The 13934-nt window shown below is 36.0% G+C and overlaps 1 protein-coding gene across 3 annotated transcripts in view; it reads left to right on the top strand.

Annotated features, from left to right (window-relative positions):
- CA5B (carbonic anhydrase 5B) overlaps positions 1 to 13934 on the top strand; it is a 66713-nt gene that overhangs the window by 32645 nt on the left and 20134 nt on the right. For all 3 annotated transcript variants that reach the window (XM_072614281.1, XM_072614282.1, XM_072614280.1), the window contains exon 3: positions 7444 to 7641. In XM_072614281.1, the coding sequence (XP_072470382.1) occupies positions 7444 to 7641 (198 nt within the window). The remainder of the gene's footprint in view (positions 1 to 7443; positions 7642 to 13934) is intronic.

Here is a 13934-nt window from a genome sequence, read left to right as displayed (position 1 = left end):
AGAATGGAGGGTGGATTGGGGGAAGTGGTAATCAAAATGCATGCTGTCTTGGGGTGGGTGGAGGGAGAGATGGAGGGAAAATTTGGAACTCAAAATCTTATGGCAGTGTCAGTTGAAAATTAAAAATAAAAAAAATAAAAATAAAAAAAACAGGCCAAATGGCAAAAAGCCAATGAGGAGAAGAATGCCTTAAAAACCACAGTTGACCAAATGGAAAAGGAGATCCAAAAGCTCACTGAAGAAAATGATTCCTTAAAAATTAAAATGGAGCAAATGGAATCTAATGACTTTATGAGAAATCAAGAAGCAGTAAAACAAAATCAAAAGAATGAAAAAATAGAAGACAATGTTAAATATCTTATTGGAAAAACAACTAACCTAGAAAATAGTTCAAGGAAAATGACTTTCAAAATTATTGGACTGCCTGAAAGCCATAATCAAAAAAAAAAAAAAAAAAGAGCCTAGCTTCAAGAAATTAACAAGGAAAACTGCCCTGATAGAACTAGAGGGTAAAATAGAAATTGAAAGAATCCACCAATCTCCTTTTCAGGATACCAAAATTAGCACTGCTAGAAATATCATAGCCAAGTTCTAGAGTTCCCAGGTCAAGGAGAAAATATTGCAAGCAACCAGAAAGAAACAATTTAATTATTGTGGAGCCACAGTCAGGATAATACAAAATTTAGCAGCTTCTACATTTAGAATCAGAGGGATTACAATGTGATATTCTGGAGAGCAAAGGAACTAGGATTACAACCAAGAATCACCTAACCAGCAAAACTGAGCATACTCCAGGGGAAAAAAATGGACATTCAATGAGATAGAGAACTTTCAAGCATTCTTGATGAAAAGACCAGAGCTGAATAGAAAATTTGACTTTCAATACAAGACTGAAGAGAAACATAAAAAGGTAAACAGGAAAGGGAACTTATAAGGGACTTAATAAGGTTAAACTGTTTACATTCCTATGTGGGAAAATGATATTGTTAACTCATAAGACCTTTCACATTATTAGAGTAATTAGAAGGAGTATATATAGACAGAGGGCACAGGTGTGAGTTGAAAATGAAGGGATGATACTTAAAAATAAAATTAAGGGGTGAGAGAAGGATATACTGGGAAAAAGAGAAAGAGAGAGGTAGAATGAGGTAAATTATCTCACATAAAAGAGGCAAGAAGAAGCTTTTACAGTGGAGGGGAAAGTTGAAGGGAACTGAATTAAACCTTACTCTCATCAGAATTGGCTTGAAGAGGGAATAATATACTCACTCACACAATTGAATATAGAAATCTATCTTACCCTGTTGGAAATTAAGAGGGGAAGGGGATAAGAAAAAGGAGCAGTCATAGAATAGAGGGAAGATCTGGGGAGGGGGTAATCAGAAGCAAAACACTTTTGAGGAGGGAAGGGGTGAAAGGAGAGAGAGAATGAAATAAATGTGGGTGATAGGATGGAGGGAAGTACAGTTAGTGATAATAACTGAAAAAACATTTTAAGGTAAGTTTCTTTGATAAAGTTCTTATTTCTCAAACATATAGAGGACTGAGTCAAATTTATGAAAATAATAGCCATTCTCCTATCAAACGATATAATCAGTTTTCAGATGAAGTAATCAAAGGTATCTACAGTCATATGAAAAAAATACTACAACTCACTATTGACTGAAGAAATGTAAATCAAAACAATTCTGAGGTACTACCTAATACCTGTTAGATTGTTTAATAGAACAGAAAAGGTAAATAACAAATGTTGTAGGGGATGTGGGGAAAATGAAGCATTAAAGTACTGTTGGTAAAGTTGTGATCTGCTTCAACCATTCCGTAGAGCAATTTGGAACTATGCCTAAAGGGCTAGAAAACCATGCTTACTTTGACCTAACAATACCACTAATAGGTCTGTATCCCAAAAGAGATAAAAAACAAAAAAAAGAAAAAAAATCTATATGTACAATCTGTATGTATTATATGTATAGTAGATCTTTTCTGTGGGTAAAGAATTAGAAATTGAGGGGATGTCCATTAATTGAGGAATGGCTGAACAAGTTTGGTATGTGATTATGATGGAATACTATTGTACTATAAGAAATGATGAACAGGATGCTCTCAGAAAAGCCTGGAAAGACTTGCATGGGTTGATGCAAAGTGAAATGTACAGTGTGCAAAGTTACAGCTGTGAATCACTTACCTATTTTTGCAATACAATGATCCAAGACAACTCTGTGGGACTTATGATGAATAATGCTATCCATCCCCAGAGAAATAACTGATAATGTCTGAATACAGATTGAAGCATACTTTTTTTTAAGTTTATTTTTCTTGAATTTTATTTTGTTTGTGTTTTCTTTCACAACATGACTATTTTAAAAGTTTATTTATTTTTAGTTTTCAGCATTCACTTGCATAAGTTTTAAATTTTCTCCCCCTCCTTCCCTTCCCCCACAAGATGGCATGAAATCTGATATAGGCCCAACATATACATTCCTATTAATCGTATTTTCACATTAGTCATGTTGTGTAGAAGAATTAGAATGAATGCACAACATGACTATTATGGATATGTTTTTCATGACTACACATATATAACCTATCAAATTGCTTGCCTTCTTAATGAGGGGTGTGAGGAGGGAGGGAGAGAATTTAGAACTCAAAATTTTGGAAACAAATGTTAAAAATTGTTTTTACCTGTAACTGGGGAAAAATAAAATGCCAATTAATACAAAAAGTTTAAAAAAGAGAAACATATTTAGGGTTAGAGTGATTATAGTCCAACTGTACTCTTCCAATCCAATAATTCAATAAACATTTTTCAAGTGCCTGCTATGTGCCAGGCACTGTGCTCAACACTGGGGATACAATCAAAGGAGAGAAGAAATGGGGTGGGGGGTTGTTTCATCGAGTTGTGATCATACAGGGGAACAGGTGCAAAGTGGAGTGAACTGAGTCCAATTTTTGCCCTCTTTAGTGCACTGAAACTTTTAACAAAATTTAATTGTTTATAATAAATTTATGTACACTTATGGTAGTAAATGATAAAAATCTATTAATGATATATAATATATATGCATTTGTGACTTACCAAAAATATTTTTAGTTTTCTTTACATACACACCTCATCGACAATTTTGTGCAGTACTCCACAAATCTTCACAAATTCCCATTTAATTATTGATCGCCAGTCCACAAATAACCAAACTCAGAAACGTGAAATCCACAAATGTGGAGGAATAACTGTATATTTATATAGTAGGAAATAAGGATAAGGTTAGAGAGCTTTAATAACTTCAAATATTCAATCTTCATTACCATCAGTTCAACAAATTTTTAGGAGCAGAAAGGTGGCCCAGTGGATAGAGTGCCAGGTCGGGAGTCAGGAAAGCTCATTTTCCCAAGTTCAAGCCTGTTTGCCTCAGCTTCCTCATCTGTTAAATGAGCTGGAGAAGGAAATGGTAAACCACTCCAGTATATTTACAAAAAAACCCCCCAAAACAAAAGCAAACCAACAACACCTAAATGGGGTCATGAAGAGTCAGACACAAATGAAAAATGAAACAACGTGTTCCTAGAATTGAGATACACATAAGTGGAAAGCATGACCTCAGTTATCAAATTGTGTTATGATTTAATTGAAGAAACAAGACAAACACACATGACACAATAGAAAACAATTATAAAACTACATGGTGCTAAGTGAATTTTATAATTTTAGAGATAGGAGAAATCAGTGTGGATGAGAGCAATTTGCATTATAATCTAAGTTTCATTGGAATCTGAAGGGCTTCAGATGCTAAAATGAACATTTTGTTTTAGCTTAGAGATAACAGGGAGTCACAGAAGCTTTTGAAGCAGAACAGTGTCATGATAAAACTTGGTTTTAGGAACATTATTTTATCATCTGGGTAGAGGATGCATTGAAGAGAGGAAAGGCTGAAATTTGGGAGTATACTTAAGGGGCTGCTGCAGCAGTCTGAGCAAGAAATAATGATGGGATTAGGGTGAGTAGAGAGAAGGGAATGGATGCAAGTGATGTCAGAGTAGAATCAATAAAGCTTAGCAATTGATAACATATGAGGGATGAAGGAGGGGGAAGAGTCCAAGATTTCAGACATGATGTACTAGAAAGATAGCGGTGTCCTCAGCAGAAATAAGGAAGTGTTTGTAGGAGGTGGGGTGGGTGGGTAACAGAGGGTATGGGGAAGATAATAAAGTACATTTTGGATATGTTACAATTGAGATTCTATGGGACCTTCAGTTAGAGATGTGGAGCAGAAGATTTAGGAGAAGATATGGGTCTGGAACTAAGGAGAGAGAGGAGTTCTGCCTTAGACTTGGAAGTCATCTGTATTATAATAGTTGAATCTATGAGAGCTAAGGAGATCAGTGAGAGAGGCTGTAGAAAGAGATTAGAAGGTGATCCAGGAGAGATTCACAGTTAGAAGGCAGTATACACACACACACACACACACACACACACACACACACACACACATTTGGGGAGAGAGAGAGAGAGAGAGAGAGAGAGAGAGAGAGAGAGAGAGAGAGATGTAAACATGTATACATACTGTCAATACAAGTAGCAAAGGAGTCCAGAAAGGAGCAATCAGACCAGTAAGAGGAGAAGCAAGAGAGAGCCATCGCCTAATAAAGTGTCTCTTGTGAATGTGCCAAAATCATATGAGAAACTCCAAAGAGATATAACAACAGAAGTCATGTTGCTGACCATTTGGTTGTTCATATCAAGTGATTCATAAAACGAGGATATATATTTGCCAAAGTATTAGGGCTGATGTGAAAGGTGTCCAGTGCAGAAATTAAATCAAAGAGGGGATTTCATATAAAGAAGGAAGTCCTCTAGATGGTCTTGTTTATGGACAACATTGTGCTTTTTGCATCAAACCCTAAACACATTTCAGAATTTCCTAATCATTTCTTGATTCTAGTTGAAATAGTCCAACTGTACTCTATACTCCAGAAAAAGCAATTGGATATAAAGTGCCTGTTGTGCATGTTACAATGTACAATTGGATGAACAACCCATAGTTGGGGTCCATTCATACATACATACATATATATATGTCTTGAAAAATATTGCTAATGGCCAGTGAGTTGGGCTCACAATTTCATAGGCATAAGAGAGCAGGCTGCCCATGATGTCCCCTCGAGCCTTAGGAATAGCAGTGTTCACCAGACCTGCTTCAAGCCCAGCCCCACAGCTATCATTGAGGGGGGATGAATGATAATGGAGAGGGTATCTACCTTCATCATCACCAGGAACAACTCCTGACCCAACTGCCACCAACAGGCTGGTGAACACAAGAGCCCTCTGGGTGGCAGCACCTCCCAGACTACCAGTCCTGCTTCCCATCCAGTTCTCAAAGCCATTGTCCAGGGAAGCAACTCCTATGAAGAGGGGCCCAGACATCTCTACCAAATGCCAATTAACTGCAAACACATAGCAGGCAAGTCAGCCTAGCTGAAGTAGTGGGGCACCTGAGGAAAAGGTAGGAGGCAGCATGTGCCAGGTAAGTTCAAACAACCACTACCACCACCTTGACTCTTATCTTCTTCAGACCTTGATGGGAACAGACCAGGAACCTGAACCCAAGAGCCCCAGGAATAGGAATGCTGCCAGCCCTGAATCCAGAGTCATCATCCTGGGAAAACAACCCTTATGGAGATGCAGCCTGGCAACTTGCTCCCACTGGTGCCACAGCCTCAGCTACTGAAGATCTAGAAAAGACAGTTCTTGCTCCCAGAGTCCTTGGCTCTCTCAAATGTTTCAACATCACAAATTGATATGATCTTATCAGTGGAAATGACATTAAGGAAGAAGCATTACCATCTGCTTTGACACTGTACCATAAAGACATTTCAGTCTGACTTACAGCTGAAACCTGCCATATTCCCTATTTGAAGGTCAGCATTTATTAAGTACCTACTGTGTGCCAAGAACCATGCTAACTGCTTTAGAAGTTTATATCATTCTGTCCTAACAATAGTCCTATGAGGTAGGTGCTGTTATTATCCCCACTTTACAGTTGAGAAAATGGAGGCAGGAAGAGACTAAGGGATTTGTTTAGGGTCACATAGCTAGTAAATGTTTGAGGTTATATTTTAACTCAGATCTTCCTGACTCCAAGTCCAGTTCTTTATCCATTGTGACATTGTACTCTTAATGGCTAATATGAGCTCCTTGAAAACAAGGACTGTTATAATTTTCTATTTGTATCCCTAGTACTTAGCATAGTGCTTGTATCAGTAAGCACCTTGACATACACAGGGGAGCCTGATATCACAGGTTCTTAGATCTGCATTCATTAAAGGAGAGGCAACTTTTGAGGAGTTAACAGTCTCCTTTAATCAAGCACATGTATCATTCACTTAGTTCAGGGGGAAAAGTCAGCACCCTGAACTTCAGAGAAAACACAGAGAAATCTAAATCAACAGACAGAGCTTCCAAACTGTCTGACATAAGCAATATATACATCATAGTTCAATAGACAAATCCAGCTGTCTGACCAGTACATAGATACATAGTTACCAGAAAAGGAAGCACCAACATCTGGGTTCTCAAAACCGAGAGGCTCCTTAGAAGCTTCCCAGAAATCTCATCTGGCCAAACAAACACTTGCAGTCAATAAGCCCCAAAGTAAACCCTCACCTCAGAGTACATTTTTTTTAGAGCCAGAGGACATCACAACTCTTGGGAACCAGTGCCTCATTAACAAAAGGTGTGCACCTTCCTGCAAATCTTCCCAGGCCCATTAATGGGTGGGGAAGATCTTTCTATTAAGAAGCAAAAATTATATTAACAATAAGCAAAAATGCATTATCAATACAGTGCTTTGCACATAGTAAACACTTAATAAATGCTTCATACATGCATGCATTCATTCATCTCAAAGCTAGTGTTTTTTCCTTTGTATCATGCAGCCTCTTCATGTTTGCCAGTATGAGAGCAATTCTGCATTACTTTTCATATGGGATCATTTTATAGAATGTGTCTTTACCTATGTCTTTACCTGCTCAGTCCAACCTGCTGAAGATGACAAATCCTTGTTTCTACTTTTAGACTCCAAAATGTTCTTTTAAATAATCAGTTGCTATTTACTCTAGGACTCCTTTAAAATTTATTGAATATTAAAACTGAATTTTAAGTTAATTTGTTCACTTAGAAAAATATCATTAGGAGTAAAGTATTTTTCTTTTAGCTAAAAATAAAATTAGTTATTCTTACAAGTCTTAGCAGGATATAAACTAATAGTATTGAAAAAGAGCTCCTTTTCTCTTTACAATCTCTAATTGAATAAGCCTTCAAATCAGCTGAGTATTAAAATATTTGGCCTCTGTGAGAAGCTTTCTTTGCCTTGGAGTCGCTTTGTCTATGAGCATAGGTAGTTAATAGAAAATCATAATAAAACCTACATCTATATATTTTTTCTCTAGTACATCCACTCTGGCAGAACCCAGACATCGTACCTGAAGGTGATCGACAATCACCGATCAATATCCGATGGAGAGATAGTGTTTATGACCCTCACCTGAAGCCCTTAAAGATCTGTTATGATCCAAGTACATGTCTTCATATCTGGAATAATGGATATTCTTTCCTAGTGGAGTTTGAGGATTCTACAGATAAATCTGGTAAGAGAACAATATTTAATACTTCTAATCTGAGTTAAAAAATGTTTATACTCAATATTAATATCCCTAACATTTTGCCTCTTTTTGTATCATAAAATTGTGTGTGAATAATCTGACCCAGGGTGAAGAACCTCTGACCTCAAGACCACATATGGCCTTCTAGGTCCTTGGGTACAGCCTTTTGACTGAATCCAAGTTTCACAGAACAAAATTCTGTGAAATTTGGATTCAGTCAAAGAGTTGCGCTTGAGGACCTAGAGGGCCCCATGTGACCTCGAGGGCGCAGGTTGCCCCCCCCCCCCCCATCTGACCTGTTTTGAATTTAAGGAAAAAAATTCTCTCCTTTGGGTATCGTGCAGCAACTTTTATCCTTTTAATAATATATGTAGTATTTTCAATTAGTAAATGCATCTTTGCATATATATGTATTTTGTTCAAATACATGCTTTAAAAGAGTTTATAAGAGTTTTAAGTTTTCCCTGCTATTTTTGTTGATAACTGATAACTTTCCTCTGTATACTATGTGTTCGATTTAAATATAATTTTATATTAAATATCAATTGGCTTTTAATATTTAATCAGTATTAACTGATAAGAATTAAGTACATTTGCAATAGGATAAAGACATTTTTATGTGCATGGTATTATGTTTTTAATAGCTACTTGGATGTAGTTACAAACTGGAAAATTAGGTTTTTGTCATTTGTTAGTAGTATTAAATAAATATAATTATCTGTTTTAAAAAAGAAATAAAAATTTCTCAGGATAACCAACAGTTTGTAATTGTTTTCTTCCTTGTAACCGATCAGGATATGAATCTAATTGTGAAATATTTTTTACAGTTGGACCAAAAAGCTTTGTGATTCTTGAATTTGTATTATAACTGAATTTTAAATAGTTTTTGTCTCCAACTGAATTTAATTCAAGTAAACAATTTTAATTAGTGTGAAGCAAGTATGTGGGGAAAAATGATCAAAAGAAAATGAAGTTCTCATTAATGAATAAGGGAAAAATGATTTAATGAATGGTTTAAAAAATTCCTAAAAGTGCATGAGGCAACAACGAAGACTTGTATTTGTGTTGATTGTAAAACTCTAGACTTTGTTTTCTCTCCATATGTTCTTAATATGATCCTGGACTCTGAATCTGAACCCTGATCCATACCCCAGAGTCCAGATCTAAAGATGGTCCTTAAGATATAAAGATTTCCTTTCTCTCTCCTTTATTCTATACATTTATTTGCTTAATACAGTATAGATAGCTATCCTAAATCACATATCTGCATATTTCTCTTAACACATTTTTATTATCATGTTTAATTGTCCAAAAGTCTAAAAAACTGCCCCCATTGATTCTCTCAATTCCTCAATGCTGGCTGGAACCATTACCTGTATTACTGTAATGACCTATTCTGATTACCAAACTGTCTTTAGACAAATGAACCAAATCTTTCTGCCCTAGATTGCCAGCTTATGCTTATGTCCACCCTGAAACCTAATCATCATTCTTGCCTGATTTAAACCCACAACATTAATTTGCCTTCTTTTCTCATGCCCTTCCCTGATTCTACAAATGTGAATATATCTTTAACATTTCTCATTTTTAACATTATTTATTTTCAGCCTGAGCAGAATAAGTTCTGTTCCTCCTTATTTAATAGAATCAATTCAAAGTGAATTAAATAATTTTACCTGTTATGTTTTTAATCATCAGATTAATCAACAATTTTTAAGATTTAGCTTAATAGTCATTTCTACCAAGAATGATCAGGGAAGATTTTTCATGAAAGTCATACCTGAACTAGGTGTTTAAGGAAAAAAAGTATTTCTTTTTTATGACATTATTTATAGCCTTTGTTTTTTATATCACTTTCATTTCCAAATGTATCCTTTCCCCCTTCCTTGCCCAGAGAGCCATCTCTTGTAACTTAGAATAAAAGAAAAAGAAAAAAAGAGCAGTTCTTCAAAACTATCCAATACTTCAGGCAATTCTGACATATACCATATTCCATGCCTGCCATCCACCACTTCTGCAAAGAGGAAAGAAAGGAGCATTTTCTCATTTGGAAGATAAGTTTAAAAAAAATAGACAAAGATATGGAAGGAGGATTCCATTTCAGAAATGAAATGGAATAACCGAATTTGTTAACTGAACAAATGGACACAAAAGAGAAGAGAATGACATGAGGTAATACCTAGTGGTCTGGTTTGACTAAAATATACTGCAGGCTGTGTTAAGATTGTGAAATTAGGGCCAAAAGGTGGAGTGGAGCTGGCTCCTAGAAAACCTAGAAGCCAGAATAAAGACTTTTTGCATTTTATCTTGAAGACAATGAGGAGCCACTGATGAGCCATGTAAATAATATGATTAGACCTGGAAGATTAATAGCTGTGTAAAGGTTGGATTGGAGAGGAGAGATATTAGAGTCAGGACAACCAGTTAAGACGCAATTAGAATAGTCACAAATAAGAGGTAATGAGACTGTACTTATTGGGAAAGAAAAGGAGGGGATGAGTGCAAAATATATTGCCAAAGTTTGAATGATAGTATTTGGCAGCTTCCCTTTTTTTTTTCTTTTTTGTTTGTTTGATGGAGGGGCAGGATTAGAGAGAGGGAAGAGTCAAAGATAATCCTGAGGTTTCAAATTTGGGTGACAGGGAGTATGATAAATACAGAATATTATGAGATCTGTTTTGGACATGTTGAATTTAAGAAGTCAGTGAGATATGATATCCAGCAGTCACTCGGAAATGTCAGTCTGTCATTCAAGGGAGAGAGCAGGGCTGCCTGTGTATGGGTCATCTGCAGAGCGTTATTAAATGAAATCATGAGAATAGATGAAGCAACCAAGGGAAAAACTGTAGAAAGAGTGAAGAGATCTGATGACTGAACTGGTGACCCACTCTCTGGAGGCTGGAAAAGGGAGAAAGAACAAAGAATGAGCAGTCATATTCTTAAGAAGAGAGCCAAGAGAGAGCAATGGAAACAGATTGAGGAGAAAATATCTAAGAGAAAGGAGTGGTAAACAACGTCATTCTACAGAAAGGTAAAGGATGATAAAGACAGGAGAAAAAAAGTTACTTTTAAGAAGTCATTGCCATCCTTGGAAAAACTAGGTTCAAGGATGAAGGCAAGGAGAATGTGGGATGATAGATAGTTTAAGTGGGGACTGGGATCAAGGCGGGATATTATTTTAGTGAAGACCTGAGTATGTTTCTTGGCAGACTGCAAGGAACCACCAAGGGAGAGATTGAAGATGAGAGAGAATATATGAAGCAAACATAGAGAAGGCTCATTTTATTAGAGTAATTTTTAACCACTGGTAAATGTGGCAGAGCAGAATAAAGTAATTTCACTTTTAGCTGACAATTTTTTTTTGTTTTTTGTTTTGTCTTTTAAAATTAGGTTTTGGTTTTGGTATTTAGCATACCCTCTAGGAGACCTACCCAAATTCCAGTTGTAGGTTGGGTCCCTAGAGAGGTCTCCAGAACTACAAGTTCCCCATGGGCTTTCCTTGTGATTTCATAATGCTTCCACTAGGTGTGTCATTTCTGCTGGAAAAGGTGAGAGAGATTTCCAAACCCCCTCCTCCTGAATAAGGTAAAGAATTATTCTCTCTCAAGGGCTAGAAACTTCTGTAGCTAGGTCTCCTCTCTATTTCCAGGGGTCGCAGTCTAGCTCCTTTCTTGGCTGCCTTCTTAGATAGTATGTCTTGATTTTTAAGGGGCAACCAGGGGTATGGTCAATCTTTATCCAACCAATGGTTGACTGCTTTCTAAGTTTTCACACTTTGTAAAGGAGTAACAAAATGTAAGCTTTTTAAAAAAATACTTTAAAACCTTAATAACTCCTTGTTTCTATTGTCAATCCTTTACTTTCTGTTATTACGTCAGTGAGACTAAGGGAAATCAATTTATGAAAGGTATCTTGATGAACCCCCTGCAACCTACCACAAGTGCACAAAACACAAAGATTTTGTGTACTTTCAAACTCAGTTATACGATGATGAATTTGATTTAATGCAATGGATATACTTTTTTGACTAAAAGATTTAAATTGTAATTTTAAAGCAGTTTGTAGATTCTTCGTGAAGTTGTTGGGTTGTTAAGATTTATTTTTTGACAATATAGATCTTGTGATAAAATATTTCTGATTCAAGAGGCAGCTAGATTAGAGTGCTGTGGAATCAAGAAGACCTGAGTTTAAATTCATTCTTCAGTACTTACTATCTGTTTGACCCTGGGAAAGTCACTTATCTGATGTCTGCCTCAGTTTTCTTATCTTTAAAATGGGGATAAAATAGCACCTATCTTCTAGGTGATTATGAGGATGAAGTGAAATGATATCTGTAAAGTGCTTTGCAAAGCTTGAAGTGATGTATAAATACTAGCTATTACTATTATGGATTTATTGTTGTCTCTTGCTCTTGAGTCATCCTCCATATTAGAATACTAATGCAAGGTATTTGTTAGAATCATGCTTAAAAGCCAATCTGTTCTGATGTTATTTATTCAGTTTAAAAGAAATTCATTCTTTACCTTTAATAATTATTTCCTTACATAACTTTCAGTCTTTAAAGAACTAATTTTCTCTCTCTTCCATATTTCAGTGTCTATCCTGTGTTTCCTGCTTTATTTTTCTGTCCTTTTCTCCATGCTTTTGTAAAAGAAAGAAAAATACTCAGAGAAAAAGGTACATGAACAAAATTTAGCGGATGAAAAGTAAAATTCTCAAGTAAAGAAAAAAATTGGAAAAATACAATCTAGAAAAAAAATTTTGTTTTGTTTTACAAAAGGAGATCATAAATACAAATATCTAGAAATAACAATATAGACGAATAGGAAGTACTGCCACTGAATTTCCCCCAAACAAGTGGAAGGAAATACACAAGGAAAAGGACTTTGGGGGAAGATATGTGGAAGATATGTAATAATTTTCTACCATGTGTTTAATAAGCATTCAGCTTCTTGGAAATGGGTTTTTTTGTAAGAAGTTGTATAAGTGGAAATTAATGGCTAGAAAAGGAGGTGGGCCAGTCATCTAGTGAGAATAAAAGTTAATTAATAAAAAACTCAAGGGAGGTATTAAAATCCAGAAGGGCCCCCTTCTGGAAGAAGATTTGTAGAAAGGCATTTGCCACACAGGATAAGAAGGTATGAAGAGGTTATGATCTGTATCAGGAGAAGAAGAACTCAGATCACTCAAATCACAGTTCCATTAAAGTATTGATTTGACTTATCATATAACCCCTTATTAATTATGGAAAGAGAACTGACTATGCAGTCAGAGGACTCGAGTTCAGATACTATTTCTGCTGCTTACTTCTTGTGGGACTTTGGGCAAGTCACTTAATTTCCCTTGGCCTTAATTTCCTTAGCTGTAAAATGGGGAGATAGAGGGGATAAGACTAAATGACTTCTTTGTTCCTCCTTTAGCTATAGTATTATAATCCTAGGGGCAGCTAGGTGGTATAGTGGAGAAAGCACTGGCCTTGGAGTCAGGAAGGCTCATGTTCCTGAGTTCACATCTAAGCTCAGACACTTACTAGTTGTGTGAACCTGGGCAAGCCACTTAACCCTGTTTGCCTCAGTTTCCTCATCTGTAAAATGAGCTGGAGAAGGAAATGGCAGACCACTTCTAGTATCTTTGCTAAGAAAACCCCAAATGGGGTTCCAGAGTCAGACACTATTAAAAACGAGAAAACTATGATACTATGATTAATTTTTAATACTTGTGTGTGTGTGTGTGAGAGAGAGAGAACATGGAAGAAAGTACAAAAGGGGAAACAACTTCTGATTACCATGGATAATCTATTATGGTCCAAATGGGGCTGGTCTCAACTGTGTATAGTTTTAAGTTTAGGAGGAAGTTGATGAAAAGAGGTTTGAATTCTCTTCCTTTTCAGGTTCAGCTTAAAAAAAAAGTCTTTTAAACCAGATTAGATCTTTTCACACCAAAGAAAAAGGCAGAATAAACCAATGAAAATTTGTATTAGAATAAGAGGTGATGTTATTCATTTTCTCTATATCATGGAGAGCATAAGGTGGGGGTTATAGGTTGAATGAGGAAGTTAAACAACTTTTCTAAATTTGCCAAGTTGCCTCTTCACATGAAACAGGGAAATGACACAGCAAAATAGTATGAATTTCTAAACTTTTAGACATTTTCAGAGTACAGGAGCACATTTCAAAATCAAACATTACTAACTTTCTTTATTTCCAAACTCTGCATTATCATCTTTCCCCAGTACAGCCATGTACTTAATATTGCCTGTAGACAATATCACTCACAAC

This window comes from Notamacropus eugenii, chromosome 5 (genome assembly GCF_028372415.1).
Source record: "Notamacropus eugenii isolate mMacEug1 chromosome 5, mMacEug1.pri_v2, whole genome shotgun sequence".
Lineage (NCBI taxonomy): Eukaryota > Metazoa > Chordata > Mammalia > Diprotodontia > Macropodidae > Notamacropus > Notamacropus eugenii.
This window is presented reverse-complemented; position numbering and strand designations above follow the sequence as displayed.